Raw genomic sequence first — 17766 nt, 5'->3', positions numbered from 1 at the left:
CAGATTCGTTAACTGCTGAGCCACGATGGGAACTCCGACAATTACATTTTACATAGAAAATGGAGAACACTGTGAACCAACTATAACGGAAAAAATAAAAATCATTAAAAATAAGATAAATATAAAATGGCAGTCGTTACACTGACATTATTTTTGGTAAAAATTAAAAGACATAAAAGGCTTACCGAGAACCCAGACCATAATTAGCATTTCCGTCCATGTGAACTGGGTGGTTTTCACCCTGAAGATCTGTTTGGGATAGTCAATAACAGTGATATTTGGCAACGTGGTGATGCCTTCAAATCTGTCTGAGGCATTGAACACAAGCAGGCCTAGGAAGATGATGAAAGAAGCAGCATGTGCCACAAACTTCATAAAAGGACTCCGTAGAACTTTCCCCAGCTGTCATAAGGCAAAAAAGAAAAGAAAAGAAAAGAAAAGAAAACTTTTACTTTAGAGAATCTGGCTTCCGCATATGAAGATTACTATACAGGATAGAAAAAAAGAAATGAAATGAGAACATTCTCAAAATTCTGCTTCTGTTTCTAAAGAGCTATTCATTGTGAAAATTACTCCTCTTAAGGGATGCTTCCTCCAAGAATAATTTAAGAAGCCTTCAAATTTCATTGTTTATCAATATCCAATCTGTCTTCATTAACAGATGCACTTCTGGAAATCACAAGGCATATACAGGTTATTCTTATTTTTAAATGAAAGACTATGCAATGTCAAGGATTTTAGAGTCTAGGAAAAGAAACTCCAAATTTGTCATGCGTAATTCTTTACAACTGAAATGTTATGATGAATTTGTAGACTCATTCATTTATAATTGAAATGTTATGAGGTGTCCATAGCACATGACAACCCCTGGAAGCCTATGAAAAACTTACTGCCAGAGAAATAAATTTTTGTTCTCACTTCTAAATATTCCAAAATCAATTTGTACTTCATATGATATAAAAAAAACAGAAAATACTATAATCAAGTAAATATTTTATCTGTTACTATCCAATCAGAGCAGAGAGATACATAATAATTAAAAACTCTAAGTAGGTTAACAATTAAAAATCGTCCCTGGGTTTGTAAAATCATATAAATAGTACAAAAGCATTCTTAAAGTTCAGTCTATAATGATTTTAAGGTAACTCTTTTTAAATCCCATGTGATATCATGTCCTTAAAAGCCCTATGTTCTAGTAGAAATGAAAAACAATTCTTCTGTAGTCTAAGCATTAGGTACATTCTAAGTTCTCTATTCTGCATACTCAGACCCTACTTTCAGACTCTGTCTGTGACCTGAAGAAGTACCAAGGTTCGCATTTAAGAGACTGTAACTTCAAACAAATGTTTTTGTTATGTCCAGAACCTTAATTTAATGTCAACAAATAACCAAAGAATGTCAAGCATTTCTGGGATTGCACATGAATGCACACAGACAAATGTCACAGTCGCCTTATTAGACACAGAAAAATAAACCACACTTTTATATATCACTGTGCTGTAGAGAGGGCACACTGGGGTAGCTCGTCCACAGCCCACAGTGATGTGGAGGGAGTTTTCAAGTCTGTTTCTCCTAAAGCTAATCTTAAATAACATGGGGGGAAAAAAAAAGCCAGCATGCTTATCTTAAAAATGAGACATGTGAAGAATTCTTGCTATGTTAACTTTTCACGAGAGAAAAGTCGTATATGGCAGGTATAAATGTGGGCTCCAGAAATGACTCAGTTCCCTCCTTTGTCTTCTTAGCTGGGCAGAGTTCCAGCACATCATTAACTGCCTTTTTCCAAGTGAAAAGAAAAAAGAATGGACTTCAAGATGCCTACTTCAGACCTGACATGTTTTAACTGAGGAAGCTGCCCTAAGAGACAAACACATATAAACCTGAACTTTCCAACTCATTTGCCCCAGAAAGGGAAATTATTTGGGTAGGATATGATTTTTGCTTTAAATGCATGCTCTCCCCTTATTTATAGTTTTAGGACTTTAGTGTTCATGTATTATCAGAATCTTATGGTACTTTTCCATGATACATAACAAAGGAACTTAGTTGAGTCATCAAAATTGATCAAAATGACAATCTTTTCTGCCTTAAATTGCGTGGGCAGCTCAACAGTGAAGTGAGATGGATGAATCTTTTCACACAGCACAGGCCTACGGAGGGGGGCCTGTGCCAGGGGAGACGGCTACACCAGAGATGAAGGATTTCCAGGGTCAGTTGTGAGTGGCCTTGACTCATTTTGCCTGAAACCACCTTTGATTTAAACCGAACCAGATTTTGGAACATAAAAACAGGATTAAAGGATCTCAGAACTGCTTCTTCTCGCTGGCAGTGCCCTTTCTTAACCTAAGACAGATTCTGTTAGCATGACTCCTATTCCTTTCCACATCTCGCTCAGAGGATCTTTTAGGCACAAGTGAATTGACTGGATACAGATCAAGTTGAGAGAGGGATAAAGGTAGTGAACCAAGTAATTCTAGCAAAACCAAATAGATAAACAATCTAAAAAAACCCAAGGCCCCAAACCCAAATTCTCTATTTTTCAGAATCTCCTAAAGGCACAAAGGGCTGGGGGAACCTGACATGCACTGTCTTGAAGACTTGATAACATCACTGCTCACAATTTGTTTATTCACTCAGCCTTGGGTCTCTTTGACAGGTTCAACCCAGCTGCCCTTTCATTTCTCAGGCTGTTTCTTGGAACCACTGCTGTCAGACTGTTCCCTTCCATAGGCCAGCCCCGTGGACTCTCTATTTATTAAACTGGCAATAGAACCAGCACAAGTGCTACTTCTCTTAAGCAGCTTTTCCTCCTGCCTACCATGGGGATTTTCCCTTAAAAGCCTAAGTATGATATGCCTGCAAATATGATCTATCCCACTAGTACCAAAATCCTTTTTCATCCCTATTTGAACTGATCCAGTCATTAAAAAGCAGAATTCGTGTTCTTGAGTCAATTAACATTCAGGGTAAAACTGATAAGAGCCTTAAGTAGGAAGCTTTTTCCTTTTTTCATCCTCAAAGGACACAGTACACCAACCACAGAGGAAATGGGGGTGGAAAAGCCAGTACCCTGCTGCAAGGTGCGATCCAGTAGCCGATGGCAAGGAACGGAAGGCCCAAGGCCACGACCAGCACCACCAGACACTTGATAGCTACCGTCTGTTCCCGCAGGCCTGAGAGATTCTCATACCAGATTGTCAAGAGCTGCTGCTGGCAGTTGGGGTGAGCCACAAACTGTTGGTCAAGACAGAGAGAAGTAGGTTACCAGGCTATTGTCGACAGTTCGGCTACTGAATGTGTGTGCATCCTAGAGATATTAATGCACATTTTTCCAGAACATAGGCACTGGAAGCTTCCAGTAATATTCTCCTTTACCTTCCCTCCATTTTTCAAAATTGCTTCAGAACTATTACAAGAACTAAGGTGGAAACATGAGGGTAAAACTGATAGTGTCCTTAATCATAGTTCTTTCTGATCGACACTCTCCGTCTTTGCAGACTCCTCTCTGGAATCTGGGTGACATACACTTTCCTTTGTGGAAACGTGTCCGATCTTGCTGTCTGCCAGCTCACTTGCATTCAGTTCAAAATGGAAAAGAAAATAGTTATTTGGTTTATTGTATACTGTAGCTAAAAGAGAAATGTATTATGAAGTTTTATGAGCAACTCCTAAAATGCTACATCTTTGAAATATATATATATATATATATATATATATATACACACACACATGATATGCTATATGCACACATATATATTGCAAGGCAAACATGCAAAAGATCTGCAAAAACTCATCTTCCAAATATTATGCTTGGTCCACATTTGCACTGGCATCAAATGTCTCTTCCTTCTTATTTTAGTAATCATCCTCTTTGTTGCTTCCTCTATCATGGGTCAAAAAGAGCACATTTATGGAGTTCTCTGGTGGCACAGTGGGTTAAGGATCTGGTGTTGCCACTGCAGTGGCTCTGGTCACTGCTGTGTTGTGGGTTCATTCCTTGGCCTGGGAACTTGCATGTGCCTCAGGCATGGCCAAAAGAAACCCCCCCAAAAAACAAAAACAGTGTATTTATGTCCATCAGTTCTTTTATAACTATAGTTCTAATCAGGAAAAAGTGAGCAAATAATGCTTATTTTGGCCTTGCTCTTGTATCATTTTAATTTTATTTTTGTCATTTGATTTTACTAAGTCATCTGTCCATATCTATTCAGAAGGACTAGGATTTCATTAAGGCCCTGCCCTCATTCAGGTAGCAGAATGCATTTGCAGTCTGGCCAATGTAAAAAGATACCTATGCCAAAAGGTGCCCATTCTGGATATGCCTTTCTGTGAATGGCCAGGTGCACTGTGCCCAAGCTTGAGAGTTATTCAGGGTCATTCACAAATCAGCTATTAGTGCCAACATATTTTCAAAAAATAATATTTAGCAATGCAAAAATAAAGACATCACTGTCTTCTATAAAATAAACAATAATAATGAACTTGTTAGGAGGCACCCAAGAAATATTTTTGCAAATTCTGAGAGGCAAAGAAAGTAGCTGCAAATCCTACTAGCAGAGGGTTCAACTTTAATTAAGTTCTAGTCAATAATCTGAATGCTTTCTAGTAATCTAGGCAACTCAAGTCACTTGGTTCTTTATCAAGAGCATAACTACACAGAAATGAACAGGTTTCCACTTACTGGTGTATAGTTTCCCATCAGCTTTTCTAATTAAAAAAAAAAAAAGGAAAAAAGAAAAGAATAAACAAAAGTAAAACCTCATCGCCCAGAGTAGGCGGCAGAGGGACAATTTCCCAAATCCCCACTCTTGTCCTCAGTATGCACCCCCTGCTCTGGGAAGTCCACTGACTTTGCTATGATATCTGCCACCATGCCATTTTGCAGAAGGAGAAATTGACAATCCATAACAGAGGTGGTGAGGATGAATTTATAGATACGAGGTTTGAAATTCTTCTTCTTCTTTTTTTTTTTTTTGTCTTTTGTCCTTTTAGGGCCACACCTGTGGCATATGGAGGTTCCCAAGCTAGGGATCTAATCAGAGCTGAAGCTGCCGGCCTACGCCAGAGCCACAGCAATGCCAAATCTGAGCCGTGTCTATGACCTACACCACAGCTCATGGCAACACCAGATCCTTAACCCACTGAGAGAGGCCAGGGATCAAACCCGCAACCTCATGGTTCCTAGTCGGATTCGTTTCTGCTGTGCCACAATGGGAACTCCCGGGTTTGAAATTCTTAATTGGAATTTTTTTTTTTTTTCCAGTAATACAAACCAGTAGGATTGGGGATATTGAAAGTACTCAAAGAAGATGGTATTTTTTCTTGTTTGATGAGTTGTGTGTGAAAAAGCATATTTTATCTTGTAAGTTCCTTTGAATTAAGCTATAAAAATTCCAGGTCCTAAGACTCACAGGTCATGATTAGCTGCTAAGTATATATTAGATTTTCTTTTCAAACTCAAGGTTTTGTCACTCTTTCAAAGTTCTGATTCTTGAAAACAATCTTTCAAGATCAGTGCAGTCAAAATTTGAACTCCTGATAAAATATAATCAAGGCTGAAGCCTTCTTGGGGTTCCTACTCAACTTCCCAGGATTCTTTCGAAAATGTCTCCAGACTTACACTTCTGGCCCTGTACTCTGCTGGCTCATTTCCTTTCTGCCTCACCCTTGTTTCTGTGTTAAAAATCCTCTGGGAGTTCCCTGGTGGCTCAATGGGTTAAGGATCCAGTGTTGTCACTGCTGTGGTGCAGGCTTAATCCCTGGCCCTGGAACTTCTGCATGTCTCAGGTAAGGTCTAAAGAAAAAAAAAAATCCTCATCTCTTCTAAGGTTCCTAAATGTCTGTCTTATTCATTCTTTTCATCCACTCTTCAAAATGTCCTAAGTCCCTCCTATGCTCCAGGCAGGTATTAAAGTGTTTGGTATGAGAAGATGAAAATGGGAGCATCAGTGTTACATTAAGTGGTAAGTGGTAAGTGGTCCTTGTTCTAGGGTACACAGTTAAGCACAAAATAAACGTAAAAAAAAATCTATTATGGAACTCGGATTCTATAATCTTGCCAAAGTAAGTAATCAGCACTTAAAATAGTCTTAATTTGAATGTTGACCCAAATGTCTTGTTGTTTGGAGGATCTGCATTTGTAGAAAATTGGATAGATGTAAGTAAAAGGCACCTATGACCCCAGCCAGGCTTGGCTTAGGAATAGAAGTGGTACATTCAGAGAAATCCAGGTAGAGTATACAGTGTATTCAATCAGATTACCACCTGAGAAGTCAACTTGCACTTTTCTTTCTTTTTTTTTTTTTTTAATAGGCTAAGGGTTACTATAAAAAAGAAAAGCTACATGAAGTTTAGAGACACTTGGACCTGTCCATATAAAACTGATGGACAAATTCCTCTTTTGCAGGTGTCTACTCTTTCTTCCTTAAGGTTTTAAACTCTTGAGTACAGAAATGTTAATGTTACAGTATGGCCCCCTCTGCTTGCTCTTCCTCCTTGAGCTAATCTTTACATTTGAATCTTTAAATTTTAATGCTTTATGGCATTAATGATACTGTATAAAGGTCACACAGCTCCCAAAGACTTGGTGGAAATCAATCCTTTCCATATGGCATTATATAATGACCAATCTTTCACCCACTGTGAATTGTACAAACAGTGCAAATACTTGATATGTGTTAAATACTAGCCAAAATCATGGTGTTTGCAATTTACTTGTTATACTTTAAAATTTGGCTTAACAAGTATATCTCCTATACTACAATTTCTACCCTCTTCTTAATTGAGGTCATAATACAACACCATATAGCATCTGATGATTCATTTTAATCCACATAAAGAAAACACAAATTGGGAGTTCCCATCATGGCACAGTGGAAACGAATCTGACTAGGAACCATAAGGTTGTGGGTTTGATCCCTGGCCTCTCTCAGTGGGTTAAGGATCCGGCATTGCCATGAGCCGTGGTGTAGGCCGCAGACGTGGCTCAGATCTGGCGTTGCTGTGGCTCTGGTATAGGCAGGCAGCTACATCTCCGATTTGACCCCTAGCCTGGGAACCGCCATATGCCATGGGTGTGGCCTTATAAAGCAAAAAAACACCACCGAAAATCAAAAAATTGCTATTTGTATTTTAAAATCCTAGCACAAGTACACAAGGAACATTTTTAAAAAGAAGATAAAGCCAATATAATAGTACTGAGTGAAGGCAAAAAAGCTAAGTCCCTCTAGGAGATGAGTTTTGCTCTTTTCAATGACTTCAAAACAGGTCGGTAACCTTTATCATCTTAAAACTGTTTACTGCCTAAAAAAATCTTCTTATGCTGCCACACTAGTCATAGCCAGCTGGATAAAATTTGTATGCTGTTTCCTAACTTCAGTGGACCAACAAATTGAAACCATTACAAAAATAATACCCTTATTTGAGGTTTCCCAATTTAAAGGGAAAATGCTTGACACACAAGCATCTCTCAGTCTTTCAAAGGAACAGAACCACTGGAGCATAGAGAACAAAACTTTTTCCCTGCCAAATGACTGAAAGATTGTAAACTGAGCCACCAATCAGGGCAGGGTGCGGAAAACAGACCATTTTCAACTTAGAAAATTCAACTTACACTGTCTTTCTATCAAATTAGCTTTGTAGAACTAGCTTCATGGGAATATTGTTGTGCAAAAATGTGGTAGGAACACTCTGGTTTTGTTTTTAATGACAATGCTGGAGCCACAGTTCATGTTTAAAAAAAATATTGTTGTGAACAGAAATTAGACCATTCATCTTGTTTTTAAAGTTCTTTGAATGGAAGAAAAAAAATAAACTGGAAACTTACACTGTACACAATTTCTGGATTTTGAACCCCTGGCATGCAAAATGCTGTTACCAAGAGCCAACCCACTGTTACCTCTCAGTGCCCGAGCACAGACCTGGCAAAGAGGTGGTACAGTCTAGGACTCATTGCCAAGCCAGCTGGCACATGCATCCCAAAGTTGTGCAGTGCACTGACCACTCTCTCACTGCATTGCTCAACTTTTGTGCTTTCTTTGCACACTTTCTGCCTACACAGTGGTTAATTTTTGTCTCTTTTCTAGGTGATTTTTCTACAGTTAAACCTAATCGCACTATGGGGGAAATAAGAGAGTAAGGAGGAAGAACTTTGGAGATGTACTCTTTCTCAAGGCCCAGTTTTCCAGATTTGATGGTCCATCAAGTTCTAGTATCTTTTATCTTTCTCAAGGGTTTTCTTTATCAAGGGTTTTCACTGGGAGTAGGTGGAAATCTTGTTATTTCTATGAGAGGAGGGGATTGATATTTATCCTCAAGTCAGAGAAGACAGAGGTACAGCCAGAATTAGAGCTCATGACTTTTGGGAGAGGCAGAGAGTCCATTATGACAACTGGAAAATAATGAATGTATTTGCCTAAAAGTTAATTTTCTTGTACTCATTTTCAAAAAAATCAAATTTTATCTTTCACTCTATTCCATTATAATATTTACTGTCTTTCCAGTTTTATTATTTACCTCGAGACTCTAAGATGAATAATCATCAACATCCATTCCCTAAGAGAAGACACATTGCTGTTTGTTGCCCACCAGTAGCATGTAATTGTTCCTTTCACCAACAGCATTGAGAACTATAATTTTTTTTTCTTTAAAAATGTGAGTGAGGGGAGGTGGTATTTGTATGTTAGTATGTGTTCATTACTAGAGGGCTTGAAATTTTTAAATACAATTGTTATCCATGGGAATTTTCTTTTCTATAAATTACCTATCCAAGCCCTTTGCTTATTTTTCTACAGGGCTCTGGCAATTTTCCCTATAAATTTGTTTGTACACTTTAGATATTAAAAATATAAATCCTGGAGTTCCCATCCTGGCTCGGTGGTTAATGAACCTGACTAGCATCCATGAGGTTGCGGGTTCAACCCCTGGCCTCACTCAGTGGGTTAAAGCTCCACCGTTGGCGCAAGCTGTAGTGCAGGTTGCAGACGTGGCTCAGATCTCGAGTTGCTGTGGCTGTGGCGTAGGCTGGTAGCTGCAGCTCCGATTCAACTCCTAGCCTGGGAACCTCCGTATACTGCAAGTGCAGCCCTAAAAAGCAAAAAGAACAACAACAACAACAAAAAAAAAAAGAATATCAACCCTCTGAAAGTTATAGTATAGTAAAACATTTTCCCACTTTGCCCTTCATCTTTTTTAATGATCTTTCTGATGTACAGAGGATTTAAGTTTTATGTGGTCAAATAATTTGATTTTTGTTTTCTATTTCTTCTACTGCTTTTATTTTGTAAAGTCCTTTCCCACATAAACATTAAATCCATGTTCAGACCTCTCCTATTCAGTTCTTTTATATTTTCATTTTCTTGATTAACTGTCACTGAATCTCTAAGGCCTGAGGTAAACTCACAGTGATTTCTAGAGAAAACCTGAGTCTGGGGACTCTGAGTCCAGATAAAATTCAATAGACTCAGAATCAGGATTGGAATTATATCTTGGGCAGATGGCAGAAGAGAATTCCTGAATCTCAAATGGGACCTAAACAAATTAATATTATATAAAACTGGTTTCCTTGGTGGAAATTGATTTGATTGAAAACAAGTTTATTATATTATTGGGGGGAAAATTCCATAACATTTAAAGTATTTTGATTCTCCCAGACTTCAGACAATATTACAAAGCTACAGCAATCAAGACAGTATGGTACTGGTACAAAAACAAACATACAGGTAAATGGAACAGAATAGACAGCCCAAAAATAAACTCAGATACCTAAGGTCAATTGATCTTCGACAAAGGAGGTAAGATTATAAAATGGGAAAAAGACAAGTTGCTTCAGAAAATTAGACAGCTGCATGTAAATCAATGAAATTAGAACACACCCTCACACCATGCACAAAAATAAATTCAAAATGGCTTAAAGACTTAAATATAAGACAAGACACCACAAAACTCCTAGAATAGAACATAGGCAAAATATTCTCTGACATCAACCATACAAATTTTTTTTTAGGTCAGTCTCCCAAGGCAATAGAAATAAAAACAGAAATAAACCAATGGGACCTAATCAAACCTACAAGCTTTTGCACAGCAAAGGAAACCATCAAAAAAAATGAAAAAGACAACCTACAGAATAGGAGAAAATAGTTGCAAATGATGTAACCGACAAGGGCTTAATCTCCAAAATATACAAACAACTCATACAACTCAAAAGCAAACAAACAAACAACCCAACTGAAAATGGGAAGAAGACCTGGATAGATATTTATCCAAAGAAGACATGCAGATGGCCAGGAGGCACATGAAAAAATGCTCAACATCGCTAGTCATTAGAGATATGCAAATCAAAACTACAATGACCTACCACCCCATATTAGTCAGAAGGGCCATCATTAAAAAGTCAACAAATGACAAATGCTGAAGAAAGTGTGGAGGGTACCTTCCTTCCCTATTGGTGGGAATATAAATTGGTACAACCACTATAGAAAATAGTATGGAGGTACCTCAGAAAACTAAATATAGAACTACAGTATGACCCAACAATCCTGCTCCTGGGCATACATCCAGACAAAACTTTCATTGAAAAAGATACATGCACCCGTATATTCATTGCAGCACTATTCACAATAGCCAAGACATGGAAACAACCTAAATGTCCATTGACAGATGAATGGATTAAGAAGATGTGGTGTATATATACACAATGGAACACTACTCAGCCATAAATAAGAATAAAATAATGCCATTTGCAGCTACATGGATGGAACTAGAGATTCTTACACTAAGTGAAGTCAGAAAGAGAAAGATAAATACCACAATATCACTTATGTCTGGAATCTGATATATGGCACAAATGAACCTATCTACAGCAAAGAAATGAACTCATGGACCTGGAGAACAGACTTGTGGTTGCCTAGGGGGAGGGAGTGGTATGTATGGACTGGCAGTTTGGGTTTAGTAGATACAAACTATTGCATTTGGAGTGGATAAGCAATGAGATCCTACTGTGTAGCACAAGGAACCCTATCCAATCGCTTGTGATGGAAAATGATGGAGAATTATGTGAGAAAAAGAATGTATATATTGGTATAAGTGGGTCACTTTGCTGTGCAGCAGAAATTGACAGAATATTGTAAATCAACTATAATTAAAATATTTTTGAAATTTAAAAAAATTTAAGTATTTTGAAGTCCCAATGCCTTGCACATAGTCATGGACTACTTCAGTGCTAGAGTAGGTAGGGTTGATGAATCATTATAACCCAAAAAGTGATTTTACTTGGGGATCAGAAAGGAGATCACGGAAAAAGGAAGCAGCTGAAGTGGGTGGGAATATTTTCCCTCCTTGCTAGATGGAGATGGTGAGTACTGAGTGAAGAATGAAAGAAGCCTTGGAGAGAAAGAAAAGGAAGGAAGGAAGAGGGGAAGGAGGGAAGGGAGGGGGAAGGGAGGGGAACTGAGGCTTTGGGGACATTACTGAATAGAGTGCTTATTCACATTTATTGGGTGAAGAGTCCAAATCAAAGATTTTCTTTTTCTTTTTACAGCCATACCTGTGATATACGGAAGTTCCCAAGCTAAGGGTCAGATTGGAGCTGCAGCTGCAGGCCTATGCCACAGCCACGGCAATGCAGGATCCGAGTCACGTCTGTGCCCTACCCCACAGCTTGTGGCAATGATGGATCCTTGACCCACTGAGCAAGGCCAGGGATCGAACTTTCATACTCATGGACACTATGTTGGGTTCTTAACCCACTAAGCCACAATAGGAACTCCCAAATCAAAGTTTTTTTTTTTTTAACTAATATTCCTTTTATAGCATAAAACAGATAAAACCAGAAACCCCTGCAAGTCCTAGATCTCCTTTCAGTTCCAAATACATTTTTTTTGGTTGTTGTTTCCTGGTAGTTGACTGATAGCAAATTTATTATTGACACCTCATACATTGTAACCTACACATTAATTTATTTAAAATTAACATGCAAGAAGACATTCACTCTGCAAGACAGTTTGGTTAACAGAAGCATATCTGTAGATGAGCTGTCTCTGCTAAAAGGACACTTTTCAAAGCAATGATAAAGAACCAGTGACAGCTGAAATCCATTCTCTCCTCTCGTGCTAAAGAGATGCCTATTGCAAGATCTCTGAATAAATGTCGTTTTCTAAAAACAGCTTACTAACAATCTTATTCAAAATTATGTTTTTCCTCCAATATAGTAAAATGGGCAAGAATGCTCTGAGAGGAGGTTAGTAGAGCCAGTTTAATTACTTTGTAACTGACAATTCCTTGAAACGTTGTTTTACTTCGATATTTACTGAGAATCTTTGCATTTCACTATCTTATTAAGAAGAGGGGAGATTTGTCATTTATGGCTGTCTATAATCCTGTGAGCACTACAATGTGGAAGTTCTCTGTTTTGTGGTAGAGAACACACACATGGCCCCGGGGATGGGGGAGTTAGAGAGATTCCCTCATTCTCACTTGCTGCTAGAGTGCCAACAACGGCCTAAATTCCACTGGTCAGAGGCCTCTGATTTGGAAGGGGCCTTTTATAACAGACAGGACTCAGACCATCCTTCTGTTGGTGGGGGAGATGACCATCTGCAGCAGCGGCAGAATTGTTCTGTTTGGACCTCAGACATTCCCTTACCAGGTCAGTTTTTTCTGGGCCTGGTTCTGGGCAAGGTTTCTGGAAACACAGTGTTTTTTGTTTTTTGTTCTTTTTTTTTGGCTTCTGCAGCATGTGGAAATTCCTGGGCCAGGGACTGAACCCACACCAAAGGAGTGATCCAGGCCACTGCAGTGACACTGCCTGATCCTTAACCCAGTGCACCACAAGGGAACTCTGGAAGCACGGCTTAGATAAACTTGCTCCTCCACCTCTCTTAATGATTCTATGAGCCTCCTTTTTTGAACTTTTCAATTTTTAATTTTTTATTAGAGTATAGTTGATTTATAGTGTTGTATCAATTTCTGCTGTACAGCATAGTGACCTAGTCATACATATATATACAGACATTCTTTTTTTTGTATTATTTTCCATCACAGTCTATCCCAAGAGACTGGATATAGTCCTATGTGCTTACGGTAGGAACTCATTGCTTATCCATTCTAAATGCAATATTTCTTACTAGATTCCTTTCTATTTACATTGGCTATGGTTTACACTCAGGACCAGAACTGGCACAATAAACATGAAATATCTTTGATGATTAAGAATTGAACTTGTTTAATGGAGTTCCCCTTGTGGCTCAGCCAGTTAAGAACCCAACTAGTATCCATGAGGATGCAGGTTTGATCCTGGGCCTTGCTCAGTGGGTTAAGGATCTGGCATTACCATGAGCTGTTCTGTAGGTCAAAGATGCGGCTCAGATCTGGCATTGCTGTGGCTGTGGTGTATGCTGGCAGACTCAGCTCTGATTCAACTCCTAGCCTAGGAACTTCCATATGCCACAGGTGTGGCCCTAAAAATAAAAAAAAAAAAAAGAAAAAAAAAAGAACTGAACTTGTTTAAGAGTTATCATTCTGAGAATGAATTTTCAAATGCAGAAATACCATTACCTAATATTTAATAAGCAATCACTATGTACTACCCCTGTGCTAATTACTTTAAATGCTCACAGAATCTTCAAAACAACTGAAAGAGTAGTTACTATTGTTGTCCCCACTACTAACAAGCAGATCAAGGTTCAGATTGGTCAAGTAACTTGCCTGGTCACACACGGAGCACAAGTCAGAACTTGAACTATTGCAAGTTGACTCCAGGGCCTGCTCTGTTAAGCACCATGCCACACTATTTTGGAAGGAGAGAAGATTCCACTATCTATAGATTGATCAGTTCATGAAAGCAGATCTATTCTTGACAACAGCTTATTTCTTTGTGATTTATCAATTTTTATTAGATATAAAAAATATATATATAAATGATTAGATTCTGGATGCGATTTTTACCGTAAGTGAAATGTCATAACTACAATTTACATAGCAAATACTACATTTCTATCTGTAGTAACCAGAGTGAAAAAAAGTAATCATAATTTTTATTTCTGGTAACTGCACGTAATTCCATAGCTGTGTGATCCTAAAAATGTCATTTAAACTGAGGGAATCTCAGTTTCCTCTTAGTGAATCTCAGTTTCCTATTTCATAGGTGAAATGAAATGGATAATAACAAAAGCTTGTCACAAGGATTGACATGAGAATCCATGAGTGCCTTACAAAAATGTATACAAGTAAAAGTTTTATTGTTATTAGTTTCATTGTAACAAACGGTTTACAAAGTCCTTTTACATATCATAATCCATTGAAATCCCACCTAAACCTGTGATAGATGAGAAGCATTAGCCTCCTTTTACTTGAGGAAAATGAAATTTTAAAGTCTTATGATTCATTCAAGGTCCCACAATGGATAAAATGTGGGAAGGATCAGAAGCTATACATGACTCACAACTTTATCACGATATTTCACTTTATCTTTTTCATAAAGGAATAAAATATCTTCTTAGCAATAACATCTATTTTCACCATTTAATAAAATTTTCCTGGGATTATGGCATAGTTGATATTACATGTTTATTCTGACATGGAGCTGGATGAAAGTGGGCCACTCACCTTTTTGACTTCATACTTGATGGCAAGTTTGACACGACTCAGTGAAGCTTTATGCCTATGCATCTCCAGAGGCTCGGCCGATTCCAGATCTCCGTTCAGTATGGCTTCTACCTCTTCCGAGTCTCGGCAAAGATCCAGCACACCCACAACAAAGTCTTTGCATTGCATGGAGAGCTTCCGATAGTCATTCTAAGAACAAGAGGTTTAGAGTGTAATGTAGAGAATGTGTTTTAATTCCATGCAAAGTATTTAGGAGTTCTGTGAATTAGAAAAAAGTCTCCCTACCTCTGGGTAGGAAGTTGCAGCCCCCATGTGGATGCAAGGTTTGTTGAGTTAGACACAGCCTGGATTTGCTCCTACCTACCCCCTTGGCCAGGACCTTCTACAACTGCACAGTCATCTGAGACAGTTCTGAAAATGGTGTGCACATAAATCATTAGTTTATATTGACGTGCTGCCTAAATGCTAACACTGAAAGATCAAAGGATCAAAGAGTTGTTATCTCTCTTAAGTAGATAAACAACAGTTTTCTTGGAGTTGTCTTGCGGTGAAGCAGGTTAAGGGTCTGGCATTGTCATGCAGTGGTTTGGGTCACTGCTGTAGCGTGGGTTCGATCCCTGACCTGGGAACCTCCATATGCCGCAGGCGCAGCCAAAAAACAAAACAACCAAAAAAACTACTATTTTCTTAAAGCTAAAACGAAACCATTCCTACAATTAAAATTCTTTAAATTAAGTGGGAATTAGAAGATTGACTGTACCTGAAAATAACCTGTCTGGTTTACTATCCAAAGCCTTATTGGAGGCAATGCTCCTCAAATTGTCCTCAGACTAGCATCATCAAGAGCACCTGGACAGGTGTTAGAAATGTAAACGCTCAGACCCCATCCCAGTTGTCCTGATTAGAAACTAATGATGGGAGCCAGCACTCTCCAGGTGTTTCTGATACACATTTATGCTTGAGAATGATGGTTGCGGTGAACGCAGAGATGAATAGGTACCAACATGGAGGGTATTTTTTCTTGTTTGTCTGAAGAGCACATTAGCATGTCCTGCCAAACTGGAAGGAAAGAAATGTCTGATTATATGTAACTGAATTCTCAAGGGTTGCAGGCTATCAATACCTGAGAGAAAAATTTTCAGGCCACTGGAACTAACACCTTGCTAAAAATAATCTGTGAATCTTTAATTTCATTAGCATATTTATACAGTGCCATGGACTGGTATAAGGAAGTCAGTTGTTAGCATTCCCTGTTACCTTCTGAATGGAGCTCTATTTCTAGCCTGTTGGTTCCAGTCTAGGTGTCGAAGGCCATCTCTTGGGAAAGTGTCTTACTTTTGCAACCCCCAGCTCCACTTCTATGGTTTTCACTAGCAGTTTAGCCCATTAAGAAAATTAATCAGATGACAATCTAATTTGGTACAAGTGAGGAAAATAGAATTCCTCATTCCAACATGTCCTGAGATACTACATATGTCTAATATCTGAGTAAAATTTAGCACAAGCAGAATTTCTGGGTTTCCAAAAAAATCATACTTTGAAAAAGACAAAGAATTTCCATTTTTCCCTTAAGTAATTTCCCTTAATCAACTTCATTTGATGGGCAAAAATCACATCACCAACCAAAATAAACAAGAACAGGAGAGATTGTTTAAAGGCTACCCAGAGTAGAATAGTTTCCATTTCAGATATTAGAAATTCAGATAAAGAACAGTTGCAGTTAATCCTTTTCCCCTCATAAGGGAACAGATAAAATGAATAAAAACTTCAGTCTTTGGCTTCCATTCAAGTTGGTACCATGCAACTGATAAAATTAATAAAATATCCAATCTCTGGTTTCTATGCAGAGTGTCAGTTAAATACCCATCTGCTTTCCACTCCTGAAAGACTAATGAAATATTTTATTACAGTATCCAGAAGGAGTATTAAATCCATGTCTGTTTCCATATAAAGCTCCCCTTTTAATACAATTTTTTAGATGAAATTTCCTCATGTTACTCTTCAGTTCAAGCTGTTCTGTAAGATTTGGTACAACACAGGATGGCCATTTCACCACTGATAGAAGTTAAGGAGATTATTTTCTATTCTTGAAGAAAATTAAGGAACCAATTCTGCAGTAGTAACTAATAATTCATTATCTATAAAATGCATAATCTGTAAATTGTCCAATCTTAAAGCTTTGTGTTTTTTTTCACGTCCACTGAAAGATCAGTCAAGAAGCAAGTTGCAAGGACAACACTTTTTTTTTTCATAACAATTTAAACATTTTCCGCTGGAAGAAGTCTGCTGCTCAAGTATAGAAAATAATCAGAGCTGCAGGTAATGGCCATTTCTTTTATCGGGGTTATGGGATACCATTGTGCCAATTTATGCAGACTCCCAGGAAAAGATGGAGAGAGCTCCACTAGAGATGGCCTTTGCTCAGCTGCAAAAGGAACTATATGAAGTCTGCACTGCATCATGACTGAGACTGTTAGTTCTACCTGAGGTCCTGTCTCATTTTACTTCACAACTCAGACCCTTTGTCTGGTCTGAGTGTTCAAATCATATTCTCCTAATTTAGTTCTGCCTAATCACTTTCATCATGACACTGTTCCATTACCACGGGCCTCCGCAAAGTTACCGGATAGATCTGTAGCCCCCTTTGTAAAGCAGGAACTCAAAACTTGGAAGACTTGCTTGAGTCAGAGGAAGAACAATGAAGCTCTGACCTCACAACCTATCTACTGGTATCAGCAGGGTTTTGTGTGTGTGTGTCTTTTTTTTTTTTTTTCTTAAGGGCTACACCCGCAGCATAGAACAGTTCCCAGCCTAGAGGTTGAATTGGGGCCACAGCAATGCCAGATCTGAGCCTCATCTGCAGCCTACACCACAGCTCACACTGCAGCAACGCTGGATCCTTAACCCACTGAGTGAGGCCAAGGATCAAACTTGTGTCCTCAAACTTGTGGTGGGTTCATTACTGCTGAGCCATGAGGGGGACTCCCTCAGCAGGTTTTTTTTTTTTTAATGTAATATTTATTTTTCTTTATTTCTTTATTTTAGCCACTCCAGCATGGCATGAGGAAATTCCCAGGACAGGGTTCGAACCCAAGCCACGACAGTGACAATGCTGAATCCTTAATCACTAAGCCACTAGGGAACTCCTTCAGCATGTGTTTAATG

At 38.5% G+C, this 17766-nt stretch overlaps 1 protein-coding gene across 7 annotated transcripts in view; it reads right to left on the bottom strand.

Annotated features, from left to right (window-relative positions):
* TRPC3 (transient receptor potential cation channel subfamily C member 3) overlaps positions 1–17766 on the bottom strand; it is a 76974-nt gene that overhangs the window by 36604 nt on the left and 22604 nt on the right. For 6 of the 7 annotated variants that reach the window (XM_005666891.3, XM_013978919.2, XM_013978918.2 and 3 more), the window contains 3 exon segments: positions 14602–14790; positions 3070–3234; positions 186–402 (listed from right to left, as the gene is read on the bottom strand). In XM_005666891.3, the coding sequence (XP_005666948.1) occupies positions 186–402; positions 3070–3234; positions 14602–14790 (571 nt within the window). 7 annotated transcript variants of the gene reach the window in all.

Source organism: Sus scrofa, chromosome 8 (genome assembly GCF_000003025.6).
Source record: "Sus scrofa isolate TJ Tabasco breed Duroc chromosome 8, Sscrofa11.1, whole genome shotgun sequence".
Taxonomy (NCBI): Eukaryota; Metazoa; Chordata; class Mammalia; order Artiodactyla; family Suidae; genus Sus; species Sus scrofa.
Note: the sequence above shows the minus strand (reverse complement) of the source record. Positions and strands in the feature narration are given on the sequence as shown.